General features: G+C 38.8%; 1 protein-coding gene across 1 annotated transcript in view; it reads left to right on the top strand.

The window, feature by feature from the left end:
• MAMDC2 (MAM domain containing 2) overlaps positions 1-26,546 on the top strand; it is a 61,271-nt gene that overhangs the window by 30,922 nt on the left and 3,803 nt on the right. The window contains exons 3-11 of the mRNA XM_062018058.1: positions 303-568; positions 1,031-1,115; positions 2,019-2,156; positions 4,421-4,677; positions 7,524-7,617; positions 10,247-10,393; positions 11,266-11,531; positions 22,051-22,144; positions 25,041-25,193. Of these exons, the coding sequence (XP_061874042.1) occupies positions 303-568; positions 1,031-1,115; positions 2,019-2,156; positions 4,421-4,677; positions 7,524-7,617; positions 10,247-10,393; positions 11,266-11,531; positions 22,051-22,144; positions 25,041-25,193 (1,500 nt within the window). The remainder of the gene's footprint in view (positions 1-302; positions 569-1,030; positions 1,116-2,018; positions 2,157-4,420; positions 4,678-7,523; positions 7,618-10,246; positions 10,394-11,265; positions 11,532-22,050; positions 22,145-25,040; positions 25,194-26,546) is intronic.

Genomic DNA, 26,546 nt, shown 5'->3' with positions numbered 1-26,546 from the left:
GTCAGTTCTGGAGGGCAATATGTACTCAATAATCTGCTTTACACTAAGATAACGTTTTTTTCTGAACGTACCTGATAATTTAAAAAATTTTCATTAAAAATCCCAAGAGATGCATGAAGTGATGTTTGTTTGGGTTCAGTGGGGTATCAAAATGTTAAAGGGCTTGCTTAACGAGTGAGTGGTGGTCTCAATCTGCTGACCTAGCCACAGATCAACAATTCCTTTATAAATAAGTACTTTTGTCCAGCAATGAAAAAGCAAAGCCTCTAACATTTATTATTCTGATGTGTGTCTGTTCCCAGGACATTACATTTCTGTGGATACATCTTATGAGGGTGATAAAGCAGTGCTGTCCAGCCCTGAGCTGTACTCTGAGGAGTGGAGCTGCATCAGACTGATTTATCAGATAGCAACGACTTCTGTGACTTCACCTGATCCTGCCAGGCTCAACCTGTACCTGAGGCAGGAAGGAGAGAGCTTTGATCATTTACTGTGGTCAGCCAAAGAGCCTTCAGATAGCTGGCTCATAGCTAGCTTAGATTTAACAAACAGCACAAAGAAGTACAAGGTAAGCCTGGTTTTAGAAGATGCCCTAGTTTTTCTGGTGCACGTTGTAGCAGATATGGAACATCCAGATCTTGGATCTGCAGCTGCACTTGCTCGTTCCTGTCCTCTCTGCTCTGGGAGGAGTCAGAAGCTGAGGGGAGAGTATTTCTACCCATACCCTCTCAGATTGCACCTGTCATAATAACATCCACCATAGACAGAGCTGAGGAATCAGGAGCCCCATACTCTTAGGTGAAGTGTGGGATCTTTTGGCCTTGTCCTGTTGTCCTTCAGAAAGACTTCTGTCCTTAAGAATGGGCATTGAAACCATATTCAATGCATTCTGTACCCAGCAAAAGCACCTCTCCTCTTCTGGCCCCCCTATATATTTTGATTTGTTACCCTCTTTATCCTGTTTAAATGTCTGGAGTGATAATGGAAATACCAAAACCATAAAATTCACAGTTTGGTTTATATTGTGCAGATTGTACTGGAAGGTGAAATGGGACGAGATAAATCTGCCAGTATAGCAGTTTTTGAAATTAAAATAACTCCTGGATATTGTATTGGTAAGTACTATCTGCTCATATCCCATATTCTTTGCACATAAAAAAATGGATTGTTGGCAGTTTTAAACCTTAGGTCTGGATTTGGAAAAAAAGGCAATGACTTTTTCCTTATTGAAAAGTAGGCTGACATGTTTGATACTGGTATTTTTTAGGTTAAGGTTGCACACATGAATATATTCATATACAATAATTAATTCTAAAGCTATTTATTGTTCAAGCAGGAACAAGTGTTACATTTTCACAGGATGAAACTGCTGCAAACATCAGACATAAGAGCAAGAACATTATTTCTGCAATCTGCCTGCTCATGCATTCTTACGGTGGCATCTTGCAAGCAGCAGAGTCAAAACTCTTGATGTTTACACTTACTGCTATTTCCTCATAACATTTGCCAAAAAACCTGTGAACAAAGCTCAAAAATTTCCATGGCTAGGCGGCTTGGAGACCTTTATATTTCTGTGGAGCTCTGGTGGAGTCCAACAAAACTGTAACAGTTCTCTGGTCTCTGTGAAGGAAATCAAGCAGTCTCGTTGCCGCTATAAAATACTAGTCCTGCTTTGTCTGTAGCTGTCACTGATTTACAAGTGAAAGTTCTGCTTTCACTATTTAATGCTACGAAGTGGTGTATTTTAAATCTATTTTATTTGATTTTAAATTACAGCAGTCATCTGTTGCCAATTAATGAAAAGGTATATCTGACTAAAGAGATTAAATATTGATCAGAAATTTGGGCTCCATTTGCTTCCATTTGCTAATAGCTATTAATTACTGTGTCCAGTTTTATAAACATAGGTGTTATCTGCATTGCCCTGTGTAAAATGAGGCCACTGCTTAGTAATAGCCTCTCTTCTAGTTTCTGTAGTGAAAATGTGTGCAGTCAACTGGTGATGTCTGCAATTGCAGAATGTGACTTTGAAGAAAATCATCTTTGTGGCTTTGTGAACCGCTGGAACCCCAATGTCAACTGGTTTGTGGGTGGAGGGAACATTCGTAATTCTCAGTCAATCCTGCCTAAAGACCACACGCTTAACAGTGAACTGGGTAAGCAACAAAGGTAAAACAGATTCATAGTGGAAAATTCGACCCTGTGATCTACTTATGACTCTTATACTGCAAATTATTATGTGAGTTGTTTCTTTTCTCCTGGCATTGGATGGTGTAAGAATTACTTACATCAGAAAAGGGGATTAGAAAAAGATGGGGAGAATTTGTATAGGTTCATGTAACATTTCCTATAAGCTTTATTATTATGCCCTTTGGTAGTCTTCAGAAATACTCAAAATGAGAAAATTGTGGACTAAGGGGAAATATTCATCTTTCTGTGGATTCTAAAAGTATGGACACAACAAATTTTCAGGTCTTTTACTGCTGTTTCATAAATCTGTCAGGAGTTTTCCTTCCAGTGGAAATTTAGAAAGTTGAGTAGGAAAGCTAAGGAACTGAAACATCTTTGGAGAATCTTGGGTTAAGTTGCACAGTTTAAGAGTTTTATCTTTCAGTCAAGTGTAGTGCTGTTCATACAGTCTCTCAGAGGCAGAATGCTGTAAAGACTTACAGAGACTTTCATCCCTTGTCCCCTATTAAATACTCATCCCGGCCACTTTGTTGAGAGGAGAATGTTTTACGTACTCACAGAGAAGGGTTGGGGGATATCTTAGCCTTGGATGTAGTGTTGTGTGAAGCACCGTAGCAGGTGTTGGTCAGATTGTCTGTCTGCTACAGCACACTGTGTGGTGGTGCAAGGAATTGCATAATGAAAAACAGGGTTGATCCTCTTTCCTTAACTCATGCCGCTGTGCCTTTTTATTTATTTCACAATTGTGTGAGTTGAGTACAGAGTGTCACTCTGGTCCTACAGCATCAAAATGCTGGTGAAATTTTGATGGAAGTTTAACCCACCACAACTTCAACAGCAGAAAGAGGTTCTACCTATTAAATAAACCACCGCATATGATAGGAAATGCTACCAACTGGCAGGGATCTGTTCTCTTGTAGCCACAGTGTCTCTTTTTCACACCAAACCCTCACTGCCATCATCTGAGAAGACTCCAAAAAGCCAAGAAGCCACAGAAGAGCCTTCTTTTTGCAAGAGTTGTGCTATGAAAGTACATCAGCCAGGGAGATCATAATTAAGCTGTGAAATATGGTAAGACTGCAGAGCAAAAATGAAGCCCAGAACTTACCAGACAAGTACCACTGAAGTGTCACCAGTTCCCTGGCAGTGGGCAGAGCAGACCCACAGTCAAGCAAGCCTTATCCCCTTCTTCCACTTGAGTGAAGCAAGACATATCAAGGTCCGGGTTTGAGAACACTATTAGCTGGTTAATGTAGTGGTATTAGATGTGAACCTAATGGCGCAGTTTGCCGTGTGCATGCTAAAGTACCCTGTCAGTTTGACACTTCTTAAAGTTTTCTGTCCTCTAAGTTTTTTGCTTGTGAAAAAGCATTTTTCCGTTCATCAACTGATACTGTTTGATGCTGTATTTCTGGGAGTGTAGCAGAAGAAAAACTTCAGATGCACAGCATATCCATGCACAAGGATGTGTCCTATTTAACTCAAGATAGCTCTCCCAAAATCAAAGTGGGTGTCTTTGCAAATCCTGCAGGTCATATTGACTGTTGAGAGGAAGGGAGTCTGCTCATCTGTAATGCATTTTTCTTTTTATTAACATCTCGCAAAAGTCTTTTAAAATGTTCTTTTTAAAAGCCAATCTATTCATTAAAGACAAAATATTTAGAAAAACAAATCTTAGACAGACTGGTCAAAATTATACAAGCAATGAAATGTGCAGCATAAAGGATACCTGCTAGTTAATTTGATCTGTTAAATAAACTGCTGAGTAAAACATGTGAGGAAGCACATGGCTTAGAGTCTTGTTTATATATTTGGGTTACCTCACTAAAAGCTGCGCTTGGAAAAAGATAAATTACTGTACTGCACTGTTGGGACGCAGGGAATTTATGCAGTTGTAATGGGGTTTTTTTGTTTATGAATGGCTCCCAAAATCCAGAGGGTTCCTAGGTTTTCTTTAATATAATATCTTGAATAAAGACTGAAGAAAGGTTGGAGACTGGAATCTTAGCCAGACAACTTTGGCTTATACGTAGGAGGAAAGGAGAAAAAAATCCAACCTAAGAGCGAGCCCCAGAACTCTCAGAATGACTAAAATTTCCTAGGAATCAACCATTGTTTTCCAAGTCATAGAGGTACATGTCTAGTCCCTGCCCGTCTCCTGGTACTTCTTGTAATGGTGTCCTTATCCTTTAACGAATGTCCTTATATCAATTTTCTTTTATACTTTCAGGTCATTACATGTATGTGGACTCTGTTTATGTCAGACACTTTCAGGAAGTGGCCCAGTTAATCTCACCAAAGACCACGGCCCCAATGTCTGGCTGCCTATCTTTTTATTACCAATTAAAGCAGGAGAGTAGCATTGTTTTTACTGTTTACCTGAGAGACACGAGTGGCTTTTATGAAGAGATCTGGAAAACAGACAGTGCACTGAGTGCAGGCTGGGCATTAGCAGAGGTTGACTTCAATGCACCATACCCCATGGAGGTAAAGCAATTGTTCCTACACAGTTACAGGTTTTGTTAGGCTAAGTTGGGAATGTGACAGTGGCTGTCCAATGTCTGAGAGATGGTTGTAAGGATGCTGGATATCTGCTGTTTCCTTTGTCCACTGCATAAGGGTCAAGGAGGAATCACTTTCCATACTGGTGCTTCATTTTCAGCAAAGATGGAGTCAGGTGGTGGAGTGCTGGAACAGAATGCCTTTAGGAGCCTGTAGAGCCCTACTGAGTTCTTTCAGTTCCTAGTAAATAATCTCAGTGTTCTCTCAATCCAGTGTTGCTGTGACTTCAGCCACTTTTAAGGATGCTGATTGTCATAAAAGAATGCACATCTCTCACTGCAAAAGAAAAAAAATTTAAAGATACCCAAGGTTCTATTCTTTATCTTGTACAGTCCTGCAATTCGACATTCTGTGCTTTCAAAAGATGATAAGGGTCCAAACTTGAGTCCTAGTAGTACAATAGTCCTTAGATGTGAAACACAGCTCTCTATGTTTACTGTAATGAATTTCAAGGATATCAGAAAGAAATTGAATTTTTTATTCTCTAGAGTTTAGTGAAAAAAAAAAAGGCTAAACCTTAGGACTGAAATAAACATTTTTTATATATATATATATATATGTCTGTATGTGTGTGTGTGTGTGTGTGTTAAAAAACCCCAACATATATGTACATATAAAAATATGTCTATATGTGTATATATGTATATGTGGTAGTATACATACACATATATGTACATCATATCTTTATATGTAAAATATATATTCTTAAATTTCATACATACAGAAATATCTTAGAAGATCAGAATATAAAGTGTACATGTTATCTATACACATATATACAAATATATATGTTATTCATATATGTGCTACATATACACACACACACACACACACACACACTTTCTTCCTGTATATATATGTCTAATAATAAGATTACAGATAAATTTGTTTTCATTCTATTTCCTTTAATTCCATATAAGTTATTTGTTAAATTATCATAAGCCTGCAGATTTTCAGAAATTATTAGGACTAAAGGTAATTTTCATCAACTGTGTAAAGTCTGTGACAAAGCCATGCATTTGACTTACTAGATTTCAGATTTGATAAGGTCTCATAATACTGAATGGTAAATTAATTACTTACTGAAAAAATACAAAGAATCTTGAAGAGGAAGAAAACTGTCCTAGCACTACTGATGGAAATGAATCAATGACCACTTAGAGCTTGGCATTACTATGGTTAGTTTTGTGAAAATATCCTCTCAGTTCTTAGTGGCAGTCATAAAGTCATCCAGAATGTTGGAAACTATCTATACTGCAATAAACAGCGCAAGAGTGAATGTTGTACCAGTGCATGAATACACAGACTACCCCTGTGTTCAGCAGAGAATGTAACTTCAATCCTCTCCGTTAAAAAGGAATATCCTAGAACTACAAGAGGGAGATGGAGATAATCAAAAGTATGGAGAAGTTAGGCTAGTGAAGTAACGGTTTTCAGCCTCTAGAAAATATGACTGAAGTAGAATACGGTAGAGGTTCATAAAAATAATGAATGGCACAGAAAAGATTAACTATTCCTTCTTTTGTCATGATTTATGTTGCTGTTCTAAATTCTTTCTTAACCGATAACAGTTTTAAAATAGACTAAAGGAGGATTTTTTCCTACATCACATATCTGTAGAGCTCACTTCCACAGCATACTATGGATACATTTATCCTAATTAGTTAAAAAACCGATTAGACAAATTAATGGGAACAAAAAGAAACCATCAAGAGTGCAGTATGAGGGAAGAACTGAAAACTTGTCACTGTCTTCAGTTCTTTCTCTAAGTGATCTCTGTTGGGAACAAGACACTGGGCTAGATGGGCCTTTTTTCTGCTTGAGGAATTTTTCTGTAATTCAACATAGTCATTATTTAAGAGATCATTGTATTGAAATAAGGTTAAACCTTGCATATAATTTCTTCAGTTGCTTCTAGAAGGTCTTCCTGTTTGTTTCATTCAGGAAAAGGAGGTCACTCAAATTGTTTCATAGCTCTCCTAATTTGGCTCCCATCCTGAGTCAAGATTGCAGGGATTTCACTGAAAAGGATCTCACTCTGGAAACGTTTGTGCTTATATCCTTGTTTTGTCCCCAGGGTTGCTATGTGATTCAGGCCTTGCCTCAAAGTGTTCCCGTAATTTAGAGCTTTGATATTAAAGAGAAATTTTAACACACTTCCTCAAGAGTTATAGAGTGTCCTCCACCTGCTTGAGGAAATTATGTCCCTTGAAAATGGTTATGTACAAACATTGTTTGATTTTTGTGGTAAACAAAACATAGTGATAGCTTTTCTGGTTCTTAACAAAATTTTTTAAAGGAAGTCTTTCCTGCGAGCTGATGCCAAGGCATGTGCTTCAATGTCTGAAGATGTTTGGAGAAAAGAGGAAAATTCAACATTGTAACAGCAGAGTAATCCACATGATTTGTTTTTAGCTCTTGATCCAGATAGACTCTGGGTACAGCTAAATAGTTAGGCAGCTTTAGAGTTCCAGTTAATACAGACTGAATACTGGCTTTGCAATGTGACAGCAGCCTTACTGCTTCATAAAGAAACAAAAGAGCTTGACCTTTATTGGGAAAAGATCTGGTGCCAGGTTCAGACTCTGATGTATATCCCTATATAATTTAATTTTATATATTTATAGTAATAATTTGATATATTTAGTGTTATAATGTAATTTGTCCCAGCTTGGAGTCTTGGATGTCAAATAAAAAATCTGTAATATGAAGATACATACCAAAATTATTATGTATATTGTAGATGAATAACAAATGATTGTAATTTCCAGGTAATATTTGAAGTTGCTTTCAATAGCGCTAAGGGAGGTTATGTTGCTCTTGATGACATTTCATTCTCTCCGATTTACTGCAGCAATCAGACAGGTATGATTTCTTATTGCTGTTTATCTTCCTTGTTTCTCCCCTTTGCTTTGCCCCTCTGAACTGTCTGTCAGTACTTGAAATATTTGGTAGTGATGTGCAGATGCTACCTTCTCAACTGGCCAGCACCACTGGACTCCTCTTCCTCCTGGCAACAAAAAAGCAGATAAATGCTAATGCTATTCATTTGACCTAGAAACATCAATTCTTAATATTTTGTCTCCAAAGATCTTGCCTCAGGAATCTGTAGCTGAAGCAGCGGACTGACTGCTGCATTTGCATCACCCCAGCTTTTGAACAGATTAGCACTTGTAGACCTATCACAGAAGGAGAAGGGGGTTTCACCCAGGTGTGTGGTATAAGGAAGAAAAAGTCCTGAGCTTTTCATTGTTGCTGATGTACGGAATGTCTTCTTCCATGCTACATGCCCTGAGATGTTCTTCAGAGCCAACATGGGAGCCTTACCTTCCTGTCTTTATTCTTCCAGGAGGTATTATTCATCTCAGAGAGTGATATGTCTGTCAGGTTTTTATGATGTTTTCACAACTGCAGTAGTCAGCTGAATCCACTGTAGAGACACTTGGGATGAAGGACTTTGTCATTTGTGAATGCAGCCTTTTCAGTAGCTATGTATTGATTGCTTGAGTTGTACTGTAGTGATAAGCAATAGTCAAAAGTAGGTTAGTGGTTTCGCACTCAGCCTATTCAATTCTTTCATTCAGAAATTTGAATTTTTGGCTAATGTTTAGAAGTGATCAAGGAAAAGGGTTTTTTTAGCTCTTTTTAACTTCTTAGAGTCTCTTCTTGCCTTACCTGCACTGCTGAAGTATCAACAGGAAGTACATTCCAGATATGCTGTTAATCCACAACTCTTAGTTGAGTACATCTAGTTGTTTCATTAATTTCTCCATGCCTGTTCTGATTTTGATTTGTTTTGCAACAAGAATACTGAGTTATGTTTGCAGTATGTCATGGATTGGAACTGTGTGTTCACCTGTATTTTCCATTCTAATTTTCAGATGGCTTATATGTGTTGAGGTGTGGGATAAGTTTTGTAGTATTCTCTGCTTCAGTCCTGATTTAATCACAGTACCATGACTCAAGTTCAGATCTACTCTGACCACTAAATTTGATAGAATCGGCAAGAGCTTTGCGTGCTAACTCTGATTTTGAAGACCTTCTTTTCATGATAACGCCAGTCATTTACTTTATAGTTTGTTTAAATATGAGAAAGTTGGTTATTCCTTCAGACTCATCTCCTATTTCCATCTTCAGTCATTTTGAGCAGAGATGTTAAAAAGCAAGGGATCTTCATTCTCCTTGCAATATAGTCAACAACATCAAAATATTTCCTTGTTTCTGTGCAATTTTTGGTCTACACAAGTCTCAATGTTAGTCAAATGGAGGCAAAAGATAACAGGATATTAACCTTGCTTACTACAGGGTGGATCAAAGTTGATGTTTAATGCTGCCTGAACCTGATTGTGCTCCAACTACCTTTTCCTCAGCTCAGAAAGCAGTGTGGGGAGGCCAGGGCTACCTCCTTTTTCCCTGTGGGCAGAGAAAGACAAACCAGTGGTGCTCAGATCCAGTTTATCTGATGTTGAAAAGACCACAGGCACCTCTCCAAAGCCCAAATTTTACTTCTTCTGAATCTGATTGCCTCTGTCCCTGCCCTTTTTGGGAAGTCTCCCTTATCCTTCGTGTGGAAGAGTCATGTGTACTGCTGTTGAGTGATGCTCACAGGGTCCTGCCTCCTGACATAGCCAAAAGTTACATGATGGCTTTAGATTCCTTCCCTTAGAATCTGGTACAAGTGACAGGCGGGTCATTTAAAGAAATAGAAATGCTTAAAAGGACTTAAAGAAAGCACTTAAAAGCACCCCTTCACCAGGGAGATCTTTTTCACACTAAGGCAAATCTGGACCCATGAATTCTATGTTGCAGGTCAAGAGTAGAGCTGTCAGCAAGGCTGGAAGGTTTAGCTTGGCCTTTAGTCAACTTCGTTATAAATATTGCAGTTTTCTTTGCTACACTGCTAAAATGCATGTGGCATAGCTCCAGAGGACAGTAGTCAATAAGGTAGTGTGTGAACAAAGAGCTATTTGACTTACATACTTATGGCATGCATATACACAACACATTATATATGATTACAAAAAGGTTTTTTTGAAACTGGTCTTTAAAAGAATATTAAATGTTGACATTAGAAAGTTATACCCTTTGAAACTGAAATGACAATTTGACACCCACGCACACCCACATGCATGCTCACACTCATTTTGCTCAAATATCTTTTGAATGAAGCAACAGGATGAAAACAAATTTTCTGAATTATGTCTTGAAGGAGGAATCTTCCCTTATTTGTAGGTTATTTATATTTTATAGGGGCTGTGCTGGAGATTTCCTCCCAGGTCCATCAAAAATACCTGAAAATAACACCCACTTGTGATAGAAAATTGATACTTTGATATGATTGTGATTTTGTATTATATATATGTTACATTTTTTACGTATACTAATCTTCTATAATAGAACAATGAAACAGTGTATTTTTCCATCCTTGTGCTTAAACTGCATCTGCTTATTGTATTGTGCTCTTTCTAACATAGCATATACATCTGTCTTTTAGGAACTCCATTCAATCCTGCTGATGCAGGCTGCAATTTTGAAGAAGGCCTGTGTAATTTTTACCAGGATCACAAAGATGGCCCAGGATGGAGCAGAGTGAAAGTGAAGCGTAATGTGTATAGAGCAGGAGATCACACTACTGGGTTTGGTAAATTAAAACTGCTTTCCACTAGAAGAGTCAAACTGGATGTAAAGGTTAACTTGTTGCATCATTGTTGAATCTATTAAATAATGTCATCAACACACTGCTTAGATTGCCTCGTTGCAACTCTCTGCCACTAAAAATCAATGTATGCTGTTCTGTCTTGGTGAGGATTCTGGCTGTGCCTCCTCTGATGTAAAGGGGGAAGGTCACCTATTGAATAGTCATGCAGGACTGTAAATAAGAGTATCTTCACTATATTAATCTCTAGTTACTAAAGGGATGATTCCACAAAAATGTGCTGGCAAATATAAGAGTAGCTTCGTGCATTGATCTTAATATGGAGGAATGATGGGCCTTTAGCTCTTCCAGGCTTAGGATAGTTGACATTTTTAAGTGAAAACTGTGTTGTGTAATGAAGCCTCATAGTGAAAAGCCTGCTAATAAGTTGTGAAACACATTTATTTGTACAGAGTATTTGTGGTTCTTAACCATATATGCTAAAGTTTCACTTCTTTATACTTGGCGCAGGAAATAATAGGCCTTGTGCCCCATCTTTCAGTCTTAGGTCTTGGAGTGGTGCCCTTGAAACAGCCAGCTGGAAAATGAGGCCAGCAGGCCAGAGAATTTTTTGGTGTAAATTTGAAAAGTGCTTATTTCTGGTAACTTAGTCATATACCTGTTTAGCTTGAAGTAGTAGCCAGTATGCTTTTAGAAAAATTCCCAATTCTTTTTGAAAAGAGTGTGATAATCTGTTTCCTGACAGTAGAAATTGGTTTTATAGCCAAGGTCTGATGCAGTAACAGAAGCTGCTTTCATAGCAAGTCAGCTGTGCTAATTGAATATTAGAAATGCTCAATAACTATGCTGTCTTACAGGTTATTATTTGTTGGCAAACACAAAGTTTACGTCACAGCCTGGGTACATTGGACGTCTGTACGGCCCGACTCTACCTGGAAACCTGCAGTTTTGTCTGCGTTTTTATTATGCTTTGTATGGGTTTTTCAAAATGAGTGGCACTCTTGCCGTTTATATTTTTGAGGAGAATCATGTTGTTCAGGAGAAAATCTGGTCTGTCTTAGACTCTCCAAAGGGAGTTTGGACTCAGGCTGAAATATCTTTCAAAAAGCCTATGCCATGCAAGGTAAGAGACAGCTCTTCAAATCTACTGAATTCTGGATGGAGATTTTCCATTCCTTTTTCCAGGCTTCTTTGTTATCTGTGGATTAATGCTAAGTGAGCCATACCTGGAAATTGAAGTAGAGTTCTCCAGGCAATACAGTGGGGGGTACAGTGTTTCTTCACAGTGTGGCTCCCATGTGAGCCTTGGAAAAGGGGCTTCATACCAGAAACAAGGCAACGCTGCCCTGGTGTCCTCAACTGCAGTCACATTATTTGTGGAGATTTCATATGAGGAGCTCCAACAAGAGACAGCTGTGTCTTGATTTCTCAGAAGGCTCCATATTCACTGATTTTTGTTTGTTTGTTTGTCTGTTTCCTGCGTGATTCACATCACCATACTTAATATAAAAATTCTGTACTGGTAAGTTCTGGTCAAAATGGAGATCTGATCCTGCTTTCTGAAACTCAGCCACTGGGTTAAAATGTGTAATTTAGTCTGTGTAATTGAGAACAATGGACTTGAAGTATTTGCAATAACTGATTGGACAGGTCACTTTCTCAGCAAGTAAATAGCATAGTATTTCATAGGACTTACTGATTGAATCCTCAAGCTGCTGTTAATCCTTACTTCCGATCTTCATCAAGACTGCCATTTACACAAATTGTTGTAGGTGCTACTTCTGTGCTTATCCTGATTTCTGTAATATGTTTTCACACTCTGTGAATTATGTGAGGAGGACCAGATGGATCACTACCTGATGAAACTGAGAGAAACCCAGATTTTTTTTGAGAAGATGGTAGTACTATAAGGATATGAATGAAAGCTTGGCTTTGAACTCAAGTATTTCTAAATTGTAGACAAGCATCTTAAGCATTTTCCCCACTATAAAATAACTTTTGAAATGGTAGTGGTTATTAAATTTAACTTTTCCTGAAAAAAGAAGAGTGTTTTTCTTTAAAGTAAATACACTTTAAAAGTTCACATAAGAAAAAAGTTGTCCAGCTGTTTACAAAAGGAAATTTATGTTGAAAATTTCAGACATAGTTGTTGGCTAGTGTTTTCACTCAGGTATCCGATACTGTTAATAATTGATGTGATTTTAATGTTTGTTTTTGTACTGTATAAAATATAATAGAATTTCTAATTCTCTTTCTGCTGGTGCAGAAAAAAAATATTACTGCCTAGCAAGTTCATGATAGAAAAGTCTCTCATAGTATCATCCCAAAATATTTGCTGAAAATTTTTTATCACTTTATTTTTTAAAAAAGTGAGAAGGTATTGCTTAAGAAAGCAATCTGATAACTTACTTTTGCTCTCTCCTGTTTATATATTTCTTTATTGCTTCTAGAAAGATTCAATAGCTTATGTAGTGTAATACACTGTCTGAGTAGTTACGACATCTGTTAAAAATGGTTTATGAGCTTGGAGGTGGCAATTCTTTTAACATCTGACATTTACATGGAAAATCTTTTCCAGTGTGAATTTATGAAGAACTATTTTTATGTTTTCCTAGAAATTAGTGTATCTAAAACACTTGTAAAGAAGCTTGCCTGGATGGAAAGCTTCTCATGAATTGCAGCTTTCATGTCTATAGTTACCAGTCTGTCTGTAGGCAGTAACAAATGGGGAGAGCAGCACAGAGGAGAATAAAGAAGCCAAGGGAATATCCTCACTGCTTCTGAACCCAAAGGTCTGCAGGAAAGAAGAGACTGTGTGCTCTGCAGCTGGAGGGTTTGCTGGCCTCTGGCAATTCTCAGAAACTTTCAGTGGGTCCTTCAGGTCCTGTGATGGGAAAACCTTCTTTCCCATGGAAACAAGTTGCAAAATGTTTCTTTTGAGGAAGCATTCCTCAAATATCACAAAAAAATATATTTATCAGGCTTTAGAGAACTCATCATGTGTTCAGCATAATGTAATTCAGACACCCCTTAGCCAAATAACTGTGGTTGGAATAGGGTGGGATGTGAAGTTCTCACCTTAGCCTTGGTTTAAACTTATTCACTCATGCAATCTTTTTTTCCCTTGAATGGAAGATTAAATTAGGTTTAGAACAGGAATTTGGTTGCAATTTTGCAAATGTAGTGGATGCCATTGGTACATAATAAATAGAATCATAGAATCATAGAATGGTAGGGGTTCGAAGGGACCTTTAGAGATCATCTAGTCCGCCCCCCTGCAGAAGCAGGGTCACCTAGATCAGGTCGCATAGGAACATGTCCAGGTGGGTCTTGAAGACCTCCAAGGAAGGAGACTCCACAACCCCTCTGGGCAGCCTGTGCCAGGGCTCCCTCACCCTCACAGTGAAATAGTTTCTTCTTATATTTAAATGGAACTTTTTGTATTCCAGCTTCATCCCATTACCCCTTGTCCTGTTGCTAGGTACTGTAGAAAAAACGGGTGTCCCATCCTCCTGACACCCATCCTTCAGATATTTATAAACGTTAATAAGATCTCCCCTCAATCTCCTCTACTCCAGCCTAAACAGCCCCAGTTCCTGCAGCCTTTCCTTGTATGAAAGATGTTCCATACCCCTGACCATCTTGGTGGCCCTGCACTGGACTCTCTCCAGCACTTCCCTGTCCGTCTTGAGCTGAGGAGCCCAGAACTGGACACAGGACTCCAGATGAGGCCTCACCAGGGCAGAGTAGAGAGGGAGAAGAACCTCCCTTGACCTGCTGGCTGGAGTCTTCTTGTTGCATCCCAGGATGACATTGGCCTTCTTGGCCACGAGGGCACATTGCTGGCTCAATCAGGACTCCCAGGTCTCTCTCTGCAGAGCTGCTCTTCAGCAGTTCAATCCCCAGCCTGTACTGATGCATGGGGTTGTTCCTTCCCAGGTGCAGGACTCTGCACTTGTCCTTGTTGAACCTCAGGAGGTTCCTCTCTGCCCAACTCTCAAGCCGACTGAGATCCCACTGAATGGCAGCACAGCCTGCTGGGGAATCAGCCAGCCCTCCCAGTTTGGTGTCATCAGCCAACTTGCTGAGGGTACACTCTGTCCCCTCGTCCAGGTCATTGATGAAGATGTTGAACAAGACTGGTTCCAGAATCAATCCCTGTAGAAACTGTAAATGTGCTGAAATTTGTATGACGGCTTCATGTTTTTCATGATGGCTCTGTATATAAATACACCATCAGTTTATCAAGGTTTCCTTAGACAAACAGTGCACGAAAGACAAAAGGTGAAGTTCTGAAGCATGTTAATATGGAAAAGTATATCAAGATAAATTTACAGCTGAGAAGGCAGCATGCAAAAGACAAAAGATGCCAGAGTTTAAACATGTATCTGCTTGCCATAAGGCAAGGGTGACAGATTGTCTGCTTGAAATATTCACAGGCAGGCTTGAATGAAGTTGCACAGTGAACCTGATTCAGGCTTTTCTTTCCAATCTCATGACAAACTCTTTGACTTTAATACTTTAGAAAGTCCTTTCGTGCTTTATTTTATTTATTTCTTCTTTTCCAAGACAACAGAGGGACTCAAAGGAGCACTGTGTGGCATTGTATAAACACTTAGGTTAGTTATCTGTAAACATGTGCCTGCCTAGGATCTAGCAAAACAGCTGACAACGAACATTCTTTGCAGTGATGGTCTTCAATGTAGGCCAGCACTGGAGGTACATCAGAGCACATTTTGCCTGACAGCAGAGTGGTGGGAACCAGCAAGTTAAAGATTACACTTCAGACTCTGGAGGGAACAACAATATAGAAATATGAGAGAAACAAGCTCATTGGAGCTTGACCTCTCTTCTTCTGCCTCCTCCAGTCAGCCTCATCACTGATGCATCTTTGTCTTATCTATCCTGCCCCATAGGTAGCAATCCCACTCCCCATCTTACTCCTGGCTTCTCGTCTCAGGGCAGTCCAGTTGTTTTCCCTTCAATTCTGTCCATGTCACTGTCTGTTTGCCTTGCTTGTCCCAGTTCTTAAAAATTTTAATTTTTCAAAAACTAATGACCTGACAGAAGGCACAGTTCTGGTACAAACCCTGACACTTTTCATGCTCCTACTCCAAAGTCTAGGAGTGCACAAGCTTTTCGAAGAATTTTTTAAATAGGGGCAAAATAAAAGCTTTTTTCCTAGCCTTGTTCTCAGAAATGATGGAACTGTTTTGGCTTAAATCTTCCAAAACAAACCTGAAGCAAGGGCTCAGCATGGAAAGTCTGAGCTGAAATCATTGTATCTTGGCAATGTCATAAGCAAGTGAAACCCAGTCTTTCAATGGAGTGAAGTGGTCTCAAAATAAAACAGGACTACTACCTTTCCTCTAGTACAGATGTGGTGGCTCATGTGCCTATCATATTGTTTTCTGAGATATATCATGTCTAAACTTGGATGATAAAAAGTTGTAGGCATGCACAGTAGTTTGGCTGATCAAATTCTCAGTTACTGGGTGTGACTTGTACTTCAGCGCCTGTGGAAACAGTAAACAGTCTCCTGGCAGTTACTTACTGGCCAGTAAAGTCAGCATGGCAGTCATTACACTTTGGCCAGGGAGATCTGAAGGTCATAATGATTTTGCAACCAGAAAACAATTGTTCTAAAACACCTGATTGCCTACATCCTGCATTTTATTTCTCCTACGAATATGACTCCCAAGGCTTTGAAAACAATATAAAATGCATCTGATATGTTTTAATTTTGATAACATATTTGTTTGCATCAGGACAGTAAAAAGACCCTGATTTTCAGCCCTTGGTTTCTGGAATGGTTTTTACAAGTTCTTTTTGAATTAGCTAACTGCAGTCTGGCACAGATTGTTGGCTCCAGTTCTGTGAGCAGGAAGCATGAATCTGGCCAACAGGCTTTAATATGACACTTTGAAAATGTCATGTTGAAAGCGCTAGGTGGGTATGATCCAGCTAAGCAACTCATAAATGGCATATGTATACATATGTGTATATGTATACATACTGCAAATGTGTATGCTATATAATGCTATCAAGAAGGCAGGAAATTTAAAATCCTGATTTCTCAATTTGTACTTGAGGCACTCTATCTTTTAGTGTAAGTACCTATAATCCTGTACACATACAGTATTTTTTTCATATTCCATAGTGCCCAGGGAATAAATGTACAAAGCAAGAAAAAAAAATCCTAACTTTTATTAAAGTAAATGAAAACCTTCATGCTTTATTGTATAAACCTCTTAAAGGGCAGCATACAAATCTGAGTCTGAAATATGTAGCTTTTCTTGATCTGATTGAATGTACTGAGACTGGTCTTCCGGGCCAATACATGGCAGGAAAATGCCAGAGCTAAACGAAAGAAAAAATCACACATGGCCAATGTAATCTGGAGATGCTGACATGCACCCTAGAGCAAGAATCTGCATTTTAATGTTGTGTATATTTGTGTTTATGCCATCATAGAGAGATTTGTTTCATGCAACTCCTGAGCGAATCCAAATGCCCAGATTAAAATGATGATTTGAGTGCCTTCTTACACAATTTGTGTTAATTTCTGCTAGATTTCGTTCTGAAGACAGGGTTTTCAAAAGCAAACATCTCCCACTGTTTTTCCATTCATGCAAGTTTTTGCAATGCTACCTAGGACTATAGTACTTGAATACCTTCCACAAAGTTCAAAACCAAATCCTCAGAAAAGTATCAGGCTTCATAATGGTCCACCTTACTTCCATTAGAGTAGTTATGGCAGCATTTCTTGGGCTTTCATTCTTTCAGTCTGATTTTCTTCCTCAGTATTAAATTCTTCTAGCATTTCTCTTTGCTGCCAAGAAATTTGTGTCTCCCATTTCTCAACTAAGTCATAGGTAAATGTCTAAAGGAATCTTGGGTGTATGACAGAAGCCCTAGATCCCTGTGACCGAATCGGTAGTATAAAGGACACAATTTTCAGCTAAGTGGAGGAAGGCAGACATCCTAGTTCTCATCTCCTCCTCCTCTGAAAAAACCCTCACTTGTGTCAAATAAAGGAGCTTTTTGGTATTGTTCTGACACAACCCATGATCAGTCTTCCCACCATAAGGTATGCAATCTAAACAAGTTAGAATGATCTACTGCATGGCCCTTCTGTCCTTCCTTCTTTTACCTATAAACCAAGGAAGTCCTTAAAGAACAGTCACTGGAGGTGACTGTTTAAACTAAGAATGTTATGGTCTGTAAATAGTAGAATTAGTGCTTGTAAAGCATGAACCCCAGTGTCTGTTGTGCTTGATATACAGTTATGGAAATGACATGCTAGAAACTCTAAAAGTCACTCAAGTTAGAAAGTGTTACCTAAATGGCCTGCATCTTCATAGCAGCTAAGAGCTGCTAAGCAGAGAGATATGTTGCATCTCCTTTTGGTTTCTGTGATACTTAATGGATACCTTTTTTTTTTTTCCTCTTTTTTTTTTTCTGGGTACTTAATATTTTGATGTTACAATGCCACATCATCTAACAAGACTCTTAAATCTAAAGGCAAGAACCTTTCCCGCATAAAAAGGGCCAAGGAAACTATTTAGCTGAAAAGCAGCTAGAGCCATAATGGCACATTTCTGGAAATCCAGGGGGGCTGTGGGGGACAGCTGAGGATACTGTGGTCCTCTATACATTTCTGTGCAGGCAGTGTTCTCTTCTAGAAAGTACAATCCAGTGAATGTAGACATAGCATTAAGCCTGTGACACTAGATTGTTCTGTTAGCTTCATTTTACTCTTTCATTTTTTCTGCAACTCATTTGCCCTTGGACAGGAAAGATTTAAAAAGCATTTATTCAAATGTGACAAGCTTATTACCAATGATACCAAATTGTTTATGTGAAAGCTTTCAAATTCCACTGTTTTTCCTATAGAAGCTCATTGTATTTACATGACAAGAAATTGAACTTGCCTGGTGAATACCATTCTAAATCAATTTATTTGAAACGACAGAAGCTTGCAGACATTCTAATTTTGGCTTAATAGCTTACTTGCATTCTTGATAAATGAGTTTATGATTGTTTAAGCCACAGAAATCCAAGCTATATAAAATCTAGTTTAATTAAAGTAGTTAAAAGTAATATGGGCTATACTGATAATATTTGCCTTGGACAGCCCTGGGACAATCAGATGGTTCCCTGTGCCAGCTGATGGGTGCTTGGCTTACACACTTATATGGCTATGTACTAGCATAACTGACTGAAAAGTCAGGCTCCCTGTTCTGTGAAAACATGTTAGTTGCTTCTTTGTGTCATGTCATCATTTTGTTTCTGGTGATCAAATATTTTTTGTGGTTTTTAATACTGAGTTTTATGTCACTGCATGGATGTTAAAATGGTTGTTTTGCACAGCAACCCACTTCAAACTCCACTCTAATTGCCTTTCTCCTTTAAGAAACTGAACCTAAATATGTGTTAAGGGACAGATTGAGTTTTGTGTCTATATCGATATATAGTATGTAGTTTAAACCTAGGAATATTCACTAGGATGGAATCAAGTAAATTGCTGCAGAGGTATAGCTTATTCTTAAGTCAATAGATTTGGCTATTGTAATACTTTTGTTTGTCTGGTCTGTCTCTAATTGAGCAGTAGCTATATTTTCATGGATAAACAAGTAGGAAAGGAGATACACAGAATCTATAGGGATCCAGGAGCTTCTCTCGTCTCCCATTCTCAGTCCGGCTGTCTCCAAATCTCCTTTTACAAGCTTACCCATTAGTCCTTCCTTCCACTGAAGTATCCTACTGTATGTCCTACTCTTCTCCAAAAGCAGCTAAATTTCATATACATACATTTTAACTCATATCTACTTGTAGAGATGCAGAATACTAACTAGGATAAGAAGTCCCTCTACTTCACTCAGTGTCTGCAGCATAACCCAACATGCTGTGGGAAAAGTGAAACCCTGCTTGCTCTACCAGCTGTTCTCATCTGGCATTGCTCATTACTGATATAATCCAGGATAAATGTGGAGATCTGGTCATTGATACTTTGAGAGTACAGGCCACGAACATTGATTAAACGCTGGAAAATAAACAAACTAGCTGCCAGAAACTGGGGCAATGATTTGGAAGGAAACTAATGCCCTGTCTGTGTCCAGTTATTGGAACAAAAAAAGATGTAAGAGGAAAGTATGTTTTCTTTTTCAGTAACACAGGCAACAACTGCTTACATTTGATAATGTTTTTAATTTAGCCTCCAAAATAGTATGCAAGTCCAGAAAGATTTGTTACCCAGTTTGAAACAATTAGTACTTTGTTCATCTGTCGTGTTTTGTGAAAAAAGTATGAACTGAGCACAAAAATCCCCCTATTCTCTTCTCCAAAGCATGAGATAACTTCATAAGTTATCATGATTTCTTCTTTTGGAAGAACTAAGATAAGAAATATTTTAGTTGAAAACAATAACAAAGTATCTTGAGATTAGTCCTGTTGAGACTGTAGAAAGGATTAAAAAAATCTGACATGGGGTGAAAATGGGTAGCTGTGTAAATCCAAATTGATAGAAGTTTGGTAGGTGAAGATGTCCCTTTATGACCAAAAAAAAAAAAGACTTGTGAATAAAAATACCTTCTACCCCATTGCTTAAAACTATACCAAGAGTGTAACAAGAAAGTAAGCCAAGGGGGCAATGAACAATCTGAGTACATTTGCTATAGCTAATACTGGAGACACCACAGTCCCAAGCACCAGCTCCCTCACCTCTGTGCAATTATACAGTCTGCTTTTGGCAGCGTGTCAATCAACACCACAAAAAGCAAGTGGAGAATTAGTAATGCTAAAGCCACAGCTGACAAAGCTGAACAAGTTTACATGTGTCACTGAAACAGATCGATCCTTTGGTTGTACAAAGGCTACTGGTTCAATGGCCTTTCAGAGACCAACAGTTATTGTTGCAACGCTTTTGAAGTGGAGGGCTTTCTGCAGGATCCAGTGGGTAATTACATACCTTGTATGGAACAAATTATTGCAATTTAAGAATAAAGAACTTCATCCTGTTCCCAATGATGTCAAGAGGAAAACATCACTTACAACATGACTCCAATGTGGAAATGTTGTTCCACAAACAAGGACTGACCGCACCCTTTGATGTGTGGTTTTTTGAAGCTTCTTGAGTTTAGGACTATAATATGTCTTTAGTTTATTACAAATGTCCAGCAGAATGCAAGTCTGGTGAATGACATCCAGCCAACGTCAGCATTTACTGTGTTCCAGAGATGCTACCATTTTTTTAATAGATTGCGCCTGTTTCTTTAGAATGTACTTACAAAGTAGGAAATTATTTTTGTTTCCTGTGAAAACTGAGCATTTCTCCAGTCTGCACCTGTAACAGTTTACAGGACAGATAATCATGATTGCCAGAATTGGTAACACTGAATGGAAAATGGTTTTGCATAGTTTTGCAAATATCTCTGTCCTAGGCAGCATAACCCATACATGCTTGAAAGATTGAAATGTAGTTACATCCCAGACTGTTTTACAAGCAAATGGGTAAATAAATACTATATTGCAAATGAATCTAGAAAAATCTGGTATAATGACCACACTGATGGTGTTACCAAGCCTGTTAAAAGAGGACATACTAAAGAATGCATGAGTGACTTCTAACAACCTTTTTGTATCTGCATGAAACTATCCATCAGTGTGGAACCTCAAATACGTAACTGAGGTGTTTACAGTTGTTCCAGAATATTAAACTGGTAGAAGTGACACTCATCTGTCTCCAGTCACTATCTCAGACCTCATCACAAAGGAATCATTTTGCAAACGTTTTCCCAGATTATGGTCATAACCCCAATGGTCAGACAGATGGTTTGCAGTAGTTAGGCAAAAAAACCTGTCAGCAGTATTTTCACAAAATAAACCTTGTGTCTTCTGTAATTAAAACAAAACTGTGTCAGCTTTGGGAGAAGGGCAGCTAAGAATCTTATACTTTCTTGACATTTCGTAATCTTAATAAGTGACTTGTATATTTCATGGCAGTATTAATGTGTTGTCAAATAAAACATCTTGAACACTATTCTTAATCTTCACAAGCCCAGAAGAACACTGTGAATGATGCTTAGTGTTTCAGCCACTTGATGACATGGCCTTGTGTCATTTCTGAATAATTAATTTGTATACAGTTGTTTCATCACATCTCTATTGTTCTTTTTTTTGCCATGGTTTGCTGCTGCCATTTCTCTTGGCCGCCACTCTGCATTACTCTTTCAAATTCATTTTTTCCATGGATAAATCCCCCTGGTTGTAAGGATAACATAGCTGAGGACATTTGTTCATGTTGGGTTTTCTATGGGGGAAAAAAACCACAACAGCTTCAGTGACTCATGTTTTCTCACACACTAGAGAATACACACTCTCCTACTACAATGGAAACTACAGACAGATATATCATTTGCCTATAAAAATGAGGAAACACTTTCTGTTGAATGAAAATAAGCATCTAAACCCCACTGGGTTATATATTTAAGTCATTGGCAGTATTAGTATATACTAAAACAAAGATGATTCATAATCTCTGCTCTGTAGGTGTCAAAATTGTTAATGCATTTGGAGAAATCTAAAATTTCAGACAGTGATAGCTTTTGTTAGATAACTGAAACTTCCCTTATGTATTGCAGGTTGTATTTGTCGGCTGGTGTAAAAGCTTCTGGGACTGTGGGCTTGTGGCACTGGATGATGTATCATTGAGCCTGGGAAGCTGCCAGGCTGCTGGTAAGACCACATATATTTGTCATCCAACAGCTGCTACCCTTTTCAGTAAGAGTTCATCACTTACCTTCATTTTCCAAGCCTATCCTACAGCTGCCTTCATGCCACTGTGGTTTCTTTTCTTTTTCCAACAAGTATTGCGTAAATCCTATTTTTGCAGTAGCATGCATACTGCAAGGACTGGTTTTTGTTCACGGGGGTACCAGTTAACTCCTAATTAACTTCACTGACTCCAGTGCAGTGGCATTTAGGAGAATGTTTATTTTGGGGCTTTATGATCTAAAAAGAACCCCAACAACAACAGTCCAACTGAGGAGAAAATAGTTTCCGAATGTATTTTAGGAAACAGGTAATGAAAACAAAAGCAATATTTTCAAAACATGGCATTGTTCTTTTTAGTCTAGAGGTACAGTTGTACAAAGCCAAGACACAGTCTCTTGCCTGAGCTGCTGTTCTGTAATGAAGACAGGTGAGATGAGTCTAACTCTCCCTGCTGTAGTGGGAAGAACTGAATGCTTTTGAGTGAGACTTTACTCTCTGACATGCACAAGCTAACCCAGCTCCCTCTTCTTTTTGAGGTATATTTTTTTAGGATACAATGATTGTATCCAGGAGTCCAATCCAATGATTGAACCCAGGAGTCGGGGAAAAGTCTGAGAACTCTTTACCGGGTCTGCACTGCAGCCCCATTCCCCCTGTTACCAAGCAAAAAGTGGCTCCTCACAAAATCATGACACCTAATTTGGAAACCATTTTCATGAGATCAGCACAATCTATAATCCCCATCTCCTTCAGAATAAAGTTAGGCCTCTGAAATGGGGATCAGACTTATCTACTGTGCCATTTATATTCCCATGTAGTAGGAACTTTCTAATGATGTCTTTTGATTAGGTATCAGGCATTCAGGCAGCTAACCATTACAGAACAGAGAGAAGTCACATATATAAAACAAGATGCCATTTTTTCCAAAGTATTTCTGACAGTTATCTGTTTTGCCTTTTTGTAGTTCCTACATAATTTGAAAGGGAAACAAAGGTGCTGAACTGATACTTAAGTGTGTAGTCAATGGGGACTTTTCTCTGATGGGAACAAAAAAAAAAGCCTTTAAAATGCCCCAGAGTATGGGAGGCATGAAGACTTCCTCTTTCCAAAAGGTTAAAGCAGCTCAGAATGCCTAGTTCTGAACTAGGTGCCTAGAGCACCTGAATTGTCAGGTTTCTCTCTTCTGCATCATCTAATTGAACAGAAATAATGAAAATACGCTAGCAATTGCAGCTCTGTGCTCTGTTGTATACAGTATTGGAATCTGGTGCAAAGGGGAAGTCATGTTTGACCAACCTGATAGCCTTTCATGAATATGTAGCCAGGTGAATAGATGGTGGCAGTGCTGTCAGTGCGGTTTATCTTTATTTCAGTAAAGCATTTGACGCCGTCTCCAACAGCATCCTGGCAGCAAAACTGAGAAAGTGTGGGCTGGATGATCAGGCAGTGGGGTGGACTGTGAACTGGTTGAAGGGAAGGAGGCAGGGAGTTGTGATCAGTGGGGTAAGGTCTAGTTGGAGGCCTGTGTCTAGTGCAGTCCGTCAGGGGTTGGTGCTGGGACCAGTACTGTTCAATCTATTCATTAATGACCTTGATGAGGGAACAGAGGACACTGCCAGCAAGTTTGCTGACGATACTAAACTGTGGGGAGTGGCTGACACACCAGAAGGCTGTGCTGCCATCCAACGAGACCTGGACAGGCTGGAGGGTTGGCGGGGAGAAATCTAATGAAATTCAACAAGGGCAAGCATAGACTTGTATCTGGGAAAGAAGAACCCCATGTACCAGTAAAGGTTGGGGAATGAACTGTTAAAGAGTAGTGTAGGGGAAAGGGACCTGAGGGTCTTGGTGGACAGCAGGATGACATGAGCCAGCAATGTGCCCTTGTGGCCAAGAAGGCCAACGACATCCTGGGCTGTATTAGAAGGCGAGTGGTTAGCAGAGTGGAGAAAGGTTCTCCTCCTCTGCCCTTGTGAGAACACATCTGGAATATTGTGTCCAGTTCTGGGCCCCTCAGTTCAAGAAGGACAGGAATCTGTTGGAGACAGTTCAGTGCAGGACCACCAAGATGATGGAGTGGAGCATCTACCTTATGATGAAAGACTGACAGAGCTGGGGCTCTTTAGCTTAGAGGAGACTGAGGAGTGACCTCATTAATGTTTACAGATACATAAAGGGCAGGTGTGAGGTGGATGGAATCAGGCTGTTCTCAGTCATGTCCAGTGATAGGACAAGGGGCAGTGGATATAGGCCGGAACATAAGAGGTTCCAAAGAAATACAAGGAAGAATTTTTTCACTGTGAGGGTAACAGAGCACTGGAACAGGCTGCCCAGATGGGTTGATGAGTCTCCTTCTCTGGAGACATTAAAAATTCACCTGGGTGAATTCCTGTGTGACCTACTCTAGGTGGTCCTGCTCTGGCAGGAGGGTTGTACTAGATGATCTCTAAAGGTCCCTTCCAGCCCTTGAGATTCTGTGATTATATGATTCTGTGACAAGACTAATTTGATATGCATGTTAGAGATGCTGGTACTCACTAAACTGCTTGGGATGCCATAGTAGTGAAGAATTACACTGGTAGAGCCCATTGCAGAGAGAGAGCTATGATGAGATACTAAACTGTAGATGTTTTAAAGAATATTAGTACATGTTAATGAGCCAGTCTTGAGTACAGATTTCCCCAAAGTTGTGAAAACAATGAAATTAAATTTCATACATCAGTTTGAAGCTAGCTTTTATAACCTTGTGACCACTCCAAGTATTGCTAGGTAGATCTAAGCGATTTCAGCAGGTGAGTGAATATAATACATTACTTGTGTAATCTCTCTATTTGCAGTGTATGTCCTTTCTTTATAGATCTCTTGCCTCCTAATCCTGGAGAATGTACTTTTGAAAAAGATGAATGTGTATTTACTCAGAAGAAGAGAGATCGTGGGAGCTGGCACAGGAGGAGGGGTCCAACTCCTACTTCTTACACTGGACCAAAAGGAGACCACACTACTGGGGTAGGTGAGTTAAGCTCCTCTTTGAACTTTTAGTACAGAGATTGATAGTTAATAAAAAATACTTTGAAAAGATAGTCTATAACACAGTTTTTACAGTTCTGCAGTAAGGCAAAGGCTTTAGGGGCCTTTGGATTTCCACTCCACATTTGACATTCACATATGGTTAGCATTCACTTGACAAGGTAGTCACTTGCACATAAGCTGGCTTATTCACAGTCATCATATATCCAGTCTCTTAAAAAATTTATATAGGTTACAAAAGCAGTTGGCCTGCTAAAAATGCTCAGCAAAAGCTATTATTATTCTGTGAGCTGCGATTGTGTGTAAATTACTTTAAGCATTATCAAGCATAGCTATTTCAGCTGTGCATATGTCTCGCTCTATGAAAGCTTAATGCAACTTACTCTGGAAAGCGATTTTGTTTCTAGTTAATGAAATAACAAATTTTATGTCTTCTTTCTAATCTCTTTTTCTAACATGATGGCTCTGTGCACATTCAGCAAAATCTCCTTTTCCTGTCTCCTGGTAAAATTTCTGTAATAGCTGCATCCTTGAGCAAGGTAAAGAAATTGACTAAAGAAATGTAAATTAATGGTGCGTAGGATTGTATGGCCAAAATCCTACATATGGGATAGAGAATGCAGATGGTGTTTCTCTTTGGCTTGAAATTTCAGACCTCCAAGAAATTACTTTTTTCCACCATTAATTCTGAACAGTACTGATTCTCGGTAGAAATATGAATAATCTTCTCTTATGTATTACAAAATAAAAATGAGAAACATTACTTACAAATCTGACCATATTCTTACAAGAGATATTGGCTAAGTTATCTAAGTGGAAAATGTACAGTATCTACAAATGAAGAGCATTGTGCCAGTAATGATAACTTTGTACTGCGGAACAACTTTCAAAAGGGAATATTAAAGTTTCTGACCCTTCTATATATAAATATTAGATTATATTAGCATGAATTGTAAGTCTTTTGTTACTCAAGGCACCCAGTTCTTCTGCTCCAACAACACACGTGATCACCAGATTTAAAATTAATGACAATTTTTCCTAATGGTTTTTGAAGTTTATTTGAAAATGTTTATTTTGAAACGTGGGCAGAATTCCTGGAAAGGCATCTGCAGAAATGTCTGTGTTGTCTGGCAGACCCTTCTTTTTCTACAAACTATAAACCAAAAGGACTACATCACATTAAAGTTGCTGTCTATTTTGATTGGTAACCAAACTCAATTCTGTAGAAGGATTCAACATTCAGGTTTGTTTTCTGCTTTACTTCTCCCCCTGATTATTCCCTAGGTAGTATATTTTATTATTTCTTTTTCAAGTACTCTATATCTCAGCTCTTGTG

The sequence above is a fragment of the Colius striatus genome, chromosome Z (genome assembly GCF_028858725.1).
Source record: "Colius striatus isolate bColStr4 chromosome Z, bColStr4.1.hap1, whole genome shotgun sequence".
NCBI classification, from domain to species: Eukaryota; Metazoa; Chordata; class Aves; order Coliiformes; family Coliidae; genus Colius; species Colius striatus.
Note: the sequence above shows the minus strand (reverse complement) of the source record. Positions and strands in the feature narration are given on the sequence as shown.